This window comes from Octopus bimaculoides, chromosome 1 (genome assembly GCF_001194135.2).
Source record: "Octopus bimaculoides isolate UCB-OBI-ISO-001 chromosome 1, ASM119413v2, whole genome shotgun sequence".
NCBI lineage: Eukaryota > Metazoa > Mollusca > Cephalopoda > Octopoda > Octopodidae > Octopus > Octopus bimaculoides.
In genome coordinates this window covers 173298463-173306227 of record NC_068981.1, presented here as the reverse complement: position 1 = coordinate 173306227, position 7765 = coordinate 173298463, and the positions used below count along the sequence as shown (strand labels likewise).

General features: G+C 38.5%; 1 protein-coding gene across 1 annotated transcript in view; it reads right to left on the bottom strand.

Moving 5' to 3' along the window:
- LOC106867669 (WD repeat-containing protein 88) overlaps nucleotides 1-7765 on the bottom strand; it is a 38881-nt gene that overhangs the window by 9269 nt on the left and 21847 nt on the right. Inside the window, exon 7 of the mRNA XM_052972022.1 lies at nucleotides 1964-2031. Within this exon, the coding sequence (XP_052827982.1) occupies nucleotides 1964-2031 (68 nt within the window). The remainder of the gene's footprint in view (nucleotides 1-1963; nucleotides 2032-7765) is intronic.

The window sequence follows — 7765 nt, the reverse complement described above, 5'->3', positions numbered from 1 at the left end:
TGTGTGTGTGTGTGTGTGTGTGTGTGTGTGTGTGTGTGTGTTGCTAGATCGCCTGTGCCTTATGTTCTTGAGCAAAACACTTCATCTCATGTTACTGTGGTCACTTTGACATCTGATGTGTGAAACAACATGCACTTGTACAGGCAATGTTGATTTGATAGAGGGAGTAAGCTAACATCATCATCATCAACCATACTGGCATTGGTTGGATGGCTTGACAGGAACTGGCAAGGCTAGGGGCCACACCAGGCTCCATAGTCTGTTTTGACTTGGTTTCTGCAGCTGGATGCCCTTCCTAGTGCCAACCACTCCACAAAGTGTATTGGGTGCTTTTCATGTGGCTCTGTCACATTCAATCCCTATAAACAAATCATCTGTGCAAGATGTTCAGCAAGAAGTTGCAGAACTGTCTTTCTCAAATTCGAGAGACTACCATTAATAACTAATCATCATCATCATCATCATTTAAAATCCTCCTCCCATGCTGACATGGGTTAGATTGTAGGTGCAGGCATGGCTGTGTGATTAGGAAACTTGCTTCCCTGCTACATGGTTTCAGGTTCAGTCCCACTGCATGGCAAGTGTCTTCTGTTATAACTTTGGACTGACTGAAACTTTTTGACTGAATTTGGTAGGCGGAAGCTATTGTCGTGTGCGTACATGTGTGTCTAAGTGCTTGTGCTTCCTATCATTAATAACTAATGTATGCATATATAAGTGCAGACATGGTTGTGGAGATGTAGTCATGGTTGTGTAGTTAACAAGTTAGCTTTGCAGTTTGCGTGGTTTCAGGTTCAGTCACAGTAAAGTGGCTAGTCTCTCCTACTATAGCCCTAGATTGACCAAAGCTTTATATGTGAATTTGGGAGACAGAAACTGGAAAGAAGTTTACAAAGGATTCACAGCAGAAGTAATGGGAAAAAGAGCAGCAGCAGTAGTTTTACAAACAATAATGCTGTGTAACACAATTTTTCTCCTTGGGTAACAACTTATGTCCTATTTGCTTACTCCTACAAAGTATGAAAAATGGCTAATATTTCCTTTAAACTTTACTTTTGTTGTGATATTTATTCAAATCCCAAAGAATCCTTCTCGACATATGGCTATGATGCTCCCCGACTACTCCTGCTCATCATCAGAGATGCACATATTGTCAGTCACTAAGGGACATGCTCAAGTGGTTAAGGTCAAGCAACTGACAAGTAAATCTGTAGTGCTGAGCAGAATATTTGCTATAATAATATTTTTGCTTCAGCAACTCAGCATTGAATCTGTCTGAAGTGTAATGGAAAATAGGTCAGTTTCAAAACATTGATGTCCAGGCTACAAAAGCAAAGTTTGAAGGGAATAGTAGTCATTTCCTTTGATTTCTAGATAGAAGCAAATAGGAAATACTGACTAAAGACAAAACAATTAAAATTTTGTTACACAGTATGATCAGTTCAGTTATAGTACAATGATAAAAGGTTTGGCTTATCAACTGAATCAAGTTGTATGTCTTGACAATGAATCAACCACATTTGATATTTGGTTGATTCATTGTTAGACATCAACTTTATTTTGACAAATAGATGGCTGCTACACAAGAATGTTAAGAATGGCTCTGAATGTTACATGGAGAGCTCATTTAACTAGCAACCAGCTTTATCAAGGTCTGCCCATGGTGACCAAGAAGATTCAGTAGAGAAGAATGAGAATTGCTGATCATTGCGTCAGGTACCCAGAAGAACCTGTGCATCAATTGGTCAGTTGAAAGAAGAAGAAACAGCAGAAAACATCTAACCTATGTGGACAACTTGCTTCAAAACAGTGGAATGGCAAATGTTGACGAATTAAGAACTTATATGGGAGACTATGATGGATGGTGTGCTTGTAAGAAATCAAAGAAGTGTCCAGGTAGACAGCCAAATTAATACAAACTAAAACTTGTTTTGACTGAAATTCAAAGTAAAAATCAACTTACCCTCTAGACCAAACACACAACAGCTAATGGAGCCTTCATGTCCATGTAATGAAGTTGGTCCTGTTGTTCTAAGAGAAGGAATTAAATTTGTTTATAGAAGAAATAAATCCTTCTGGAAGATGTTCTATCAATGGATGAGGATGAAATTGATGGCACAACACAATGTAATAGATATGATGTAAACAGTAGTAAGACAAACTGGTTGTTTTACAGAAATTGATTTGAAGATACTTGTATATTTACACACACACACACACACGAATTTACAGAGTCTTGAGAGAACGTAAAATAATTCTATCTTATATACATTGTCTAGAAATCTTTCATCATACATCTGTGGCCTCTTCAGCAACCCTTTCCATCCATGTGTGTCCTCCTGCTCTGCTTAATCCATTCTGAGTGGATTAAGCGGAGTAGGAGGACACACATGGATGGAAAGGGTTGCTTAAGAGGTCAATTCCTTTTTGGAATAGTGGGTCTCAAAGCACGTGAAGCTATAAATAAATCTTGGTTTCATATTTTGGCACATGGACAGCAGTTTCGAAGAAGGGGCTAAGTTAGTTACACGACCCCAGTGCTTGACTAGTTCTTATTTTATCAACCTTGAAAGGATGAAAGGCAAAGTCAACCTCGGTGGAATTTAAACTCAAACACGCAGATGGACAAAATGCCACTAAGCATTTTGCCTGGTGTGCTAATGGTTCTGCCAACTCACTACCTTACAAAAAGCTATACATAAATATTAACCCAATATTTACATGCTTTTATTTATAAACTAGCCTTGAAGCCACTCTTTGGGTGGCATTCATACTTGCTCCTGCTGAGGGCACCTTTGACGCCTTCAGCCCCACAACCAGGCCACTTCGCAGCCCTCTACCCTTGTGTGATGTAATGGACTAGGACACATTCATTGTATATGTCTCCTGGTATTAATTATCCAATACCCCATTCCAAACTCCCTACCCAACATATATCCACACATCCATACCCATACATTCAATACCTATACTTCACTCACACCCATACCTAAACCCCATGTCCCATTAACTTGTTGTTCATTCAATAAATTCCCGTAAATTGAATTTAAAATTTTATGTTCTTAATATGTGTCTTAATATATATTTACATAAATATCTTTCTGAATTGACGGGCACACATAGATATACATACACATATATACGACAGACTTCTTTTTAGTTTCTGTCAACCAAATCCACTCACAAGACTTAGTTCAGCCTGAGGCTATAGTAGAAGACACTTGCTCAAGGTACCACGCAGTGGGACTGAACTTGGAACCATGTGGTTGGCAAGTAAGATTCTTACCACACAGTCACTCCTGTGCCAAAAAAAATAAGGTTCTCATACACATGGGACTCAAACCCACAGCGCTTTGCTTTTGCAATAAGTGTGTTACCATTACACATATATATTATATCAATATATAAAAGTAAGACCCAGGGATCCAAGTGTAGGAAGCTTGTAAGCTTCAAGCAAGCTGTGCCAGGTATAGGAAATAAAAAGTGGAAAGTGTACAGTCAGAAACAATAACAATTTATTGGCATCAAAGGTTACACACTTTTTCCCATATCAAAGTTATGAGGAAATTTGATAAGCTAAAGTTTCTGTATAGCTCATGGTTGGCAACTAGAGTTGTAATGAATGTAAATAAAAATCCAAATTGAAGGAGTAGAATGGATAAAATCCAGGCTAAATATGCTCTTCCATTTTTCCCAAGCATCAAACCAATACACCTGCTTGTTGTTCTCTCACCTGTCTCTGTCTTTTGTTTTCTGTGCATTTGAACCATATATATATGAATATGTATGTTTATGTATATATGTATGTATATATACATATATATACTCTATTATTCAAGCTGCAAAATCATCACAAAATATCACAAAAACTGCTACTCAGAGTTTCATGTTCCCATTTGTCGGACAGTTTGGTATATATATGTATGTATATATATATATATATACGCATATATATATATATATATATATATATATATATATATATATATATATATATATATATATATGTGTGTGTGTGTGTGTGTGTGTGTGTGTGTGTGTTAAAAATGTGGAAGGCCGGTTTATGGGATTACCTTAGGTTTCCCATTCATAAAGGGTTTAGCTGTATGGCGTATCTTCAGATCCCAAAACCTGTTGGCCCAATTTCTTTTACTCCCCTCCTCTTATATATATATATATATATATATATATTTATGTGTATACAAACATATATAAAGGAGGACAGAATAGGGAGGAGGAAAAAAGAAGGGAAAACAAAGAAGAGATTAGGTGGGAGGAGGAGGAGGGGGAGGAGGAGGATTGCTCTAGTTAAACAGGTGATATTAGCTGGCTGAATCTAGATAGATAGCTTCTGTGTAAATTGGTTATATTTAGTGTAGGAAATTAGTTATTGGTGTTATGTTATTATTTTGGTGTCTTCAACCATGTCCATAAACACAGATGCAGGAAATGAGGTTTGCATAGAAATACATATACATAAATATATGCTATGCACTGCTATATAGTTTTTGTTAACTGAATTGCATTAGCAAGGCGAGTAAACTTAGGACTATAGTACCATGTATTTGATCAAGATAACATGTAGTGACATCAAACACACATACATAAACACACAAACACCCATATCATCATCATCACCACCACCACCATTACCCAACGTGTTTCCCATGCTGGCATAGGTTGGATGGTTTGATAAAAGCTAGCAAGCCAGAGAGCTGGACCAGGCTCCAATTGTCTGTTTTGACATGGTTTCTATGGCTGGATTCCCTTCATAGCACCAACCACTTTACAGAGTGTACTGGGTGCTTTTTTACATGATGCCACCATAGGTTACATGGCAGGCAGGTAGGTATATAGGTAGGTAGGTAGATATTATTAGGTATTTCGCAACAATCTCCTGTTCCTGGAGTGCAAATGAATAACCTTCAAAATGTGATGTGATGTAGCAGTCACAAGTCCAAGAGAAGCTATGCTTCAAGTCAATATTACTGTCTTCTTCATGTCTTCAGGAAATACACCCATGCATAGTCTTTTTGTAGTATACTGAACATTTCCATCCAGGTGTGTGTGTACAATATGTATGTATGTATGCTTGTATGCATGCATTTATAGAGAGAAAGAAAGTACAAAGAAAGGGGACGAGAGAGTGAGAAAGCAATTCTTTTATAATTTACAGGTAAATTTATTAACTCCCACTGTTTATTAGCACTGCCAATTCAAAAGAATATATAATCATGTTTGAGTGACATCTAACTCAGAACTTTTACACAGAAATTTATTATTATTTCGTCTGTTTTTGCTTACCTTTTGGAAGCATTTCATTTAGGGTCATTAAAAATAGGTTATGGGAAAGGGATTTTGCAGCAGAATGGATGTGGAGCTTGTAACTATAGCAACAGCAGCATAGCAACAATAGCGGCAGTAATGGTGGTATTGGTTTTAACAGTGGTGGTGCTAGTAGTAGCAGTGGTGGTGGTGGTGGTGGTAGCAGTAGCAGCAGTAGCAGTACACTTGGTTGGGGGAATGGTCAGTGGTTTTACTGTTAGTGGTAGTATTGATAGAAGCAATAGTGGTGGTGGTAGTTTTGATGGCTGGAGCAGTGATAGAGGCAACAGTGGGACGTGTAGAGAGGGTGAGGAGTAAATGTTTTAATAGCAACAACAGTATTGGTGATAGTAGAGATTGTGGTGGTTTATGGTGATTATGGTGGTAGCAACCAGCTGTGACCTGTGTGTGTGTGTGATATGATAGCAAGACTGGTGGTGACAGTCACATCAACAATGTTACAATTTCAGCAGCAGCTGTAGTAGTAGTAGTAGTAGTAGTAGTAGTATCAGACATGATATTGCAATAGTAGCAGAGCACAAGACATAGACATAGCAGTAGTTACAACAGCAATAGCAATCACAATAGCAATAATGATACAATCAGTAGCAGTAGAGCTAACAGCAATACAGACAATAGCAGTGATGGTAGCAAAGTCGGGCAGCTGCTGCCACTGCTGCCACTGCTGCTGCTGTTGCTGCTGCCACTGCCACTGTTGTTGTTTTTGTTGTATAACTCTTGGTTAGTCTTGTACAAACTTACCAAAAACATCTCAGCCATCGTTTTATTAAGCTATAAAGTATATCTAGGGTCACATTATCCAATGTGTCATTCCTTTTTAAGGTGTGACTTGGCTGCTATTTCAATTAGGTTAAGTGTCCCCTGTTGGTTAGATATTGGCAATGCTGTTAATAATTGTGGTAGCATTTTTAACAGTGGTAAAGTTGATGGTGATTGTGACAGCAGTGGCAGTGGTGGTTTTCATGAAAGCAATTTCTATTGTCTAGACATAAGGTAACCTTTTACAGAAAAGAGAACAAGAGCAAATGCGTTGAACCACTTCTATAAATTTACAAGTACCTATTTTATCAATGCTTATGGTTGTTCAGGGAGGCGCAATGACCCAGTGGTTAGGGCAGTGGACTCGCGGTCAGAGGATCGCGGTTTCAATTCCCAGACCGGGCGTTTTGAGTGTTTATTGAGCAAAAACACCGAAGCTTCACGTGGCTCCGGCAGGGGGTGGTGGCGACCCTTGTTGTACTCTTTCGCCCCAACTTTCTCTCACTCTTTCTTCCTGTTTTTTGAGTAACGCTGCGATGGACTGGCGTCTCGTTCAGCTGGGGGGAACACATACGCCATAGAAACCGGGAAACTGGGCCCATGAGCCTGGCTAGGCTTTGAAAGGGCGACGTTTTTTTATCGTTTTTATGGTTGTTCATCAAATTCAGTGATAATTATTTTTTAAAATTGAAGATCCTTTGATGACTGTATACCCTAATCTTCATTATGCAGCTGTGGTTGCAGACAAGGAATGTGGATGCTTAATAGGAGAAGCTAGGTATTAATCTTCATGCATGCCTCTTTTCTCACTTCCTCTGTTATAGCACAGTGTGTTGAATAGCACAGTGTTGGGTGTGCAGTTTGTATAGACCATACAGGATAGCCACTTTATATACATGTACTGTTTGTAGTTAAAGTGGAGTGATCAATTGAGAAACAACAGTGCAGCCAAAATCCATGGTATACCACTGAGTGTGTTTCACCGCCATATCTTCAATCCCTCTCCAACTATGAGAACACAAACTGAAAAGCTGGAAGTGTTGTCTTTCAATCTTGAAGAGTTGGTGATACCACTCTTCAAAGTGGTCTTCAGCTGTTCTTTGAACAACTTTTTTTGTTTTCCAGTCTTATAAACATATATCTCATTCTTGATAGGTACATTATTTTATCAATCCTGACAGGATAAAATACAAAGTTGACCTCAGCTGGTTTTGAATTCAATGTAAAGAGCCAGAACAGAAGCATTTTATCTGGTTTTCTAATGAATTTTCTATAATAAAAAAGTGGTGTTTATATCAATAGTACTAGAATCAAACCAGGCAATAATTTGATTTGATTCCAATAGTACTGAAATCAAAATACCAATAAACCGGTATTTATTTTATTGCCTTTGAAAGTATAAAGATAAAGTTTCACTACACAGAGAGTTGATTTCAGAACCTAAAGGGATACATCATCATCATCATCATCATCATCGTTTAACGTCCGCTTTCCATGCTAGCATGGGTTGGACGATTTGACTGAGGACTGGTGAAACCGGATGGCAACACCAGGCTCCAGTCTGATTTGGCAGAGTTTCTACAGCTGGATGCCCTTCCTAACGCCAACCACTCAGAGAGTGTAGTGGGTGTTTTTACGTGTCACCCGCACGAAAACGGCC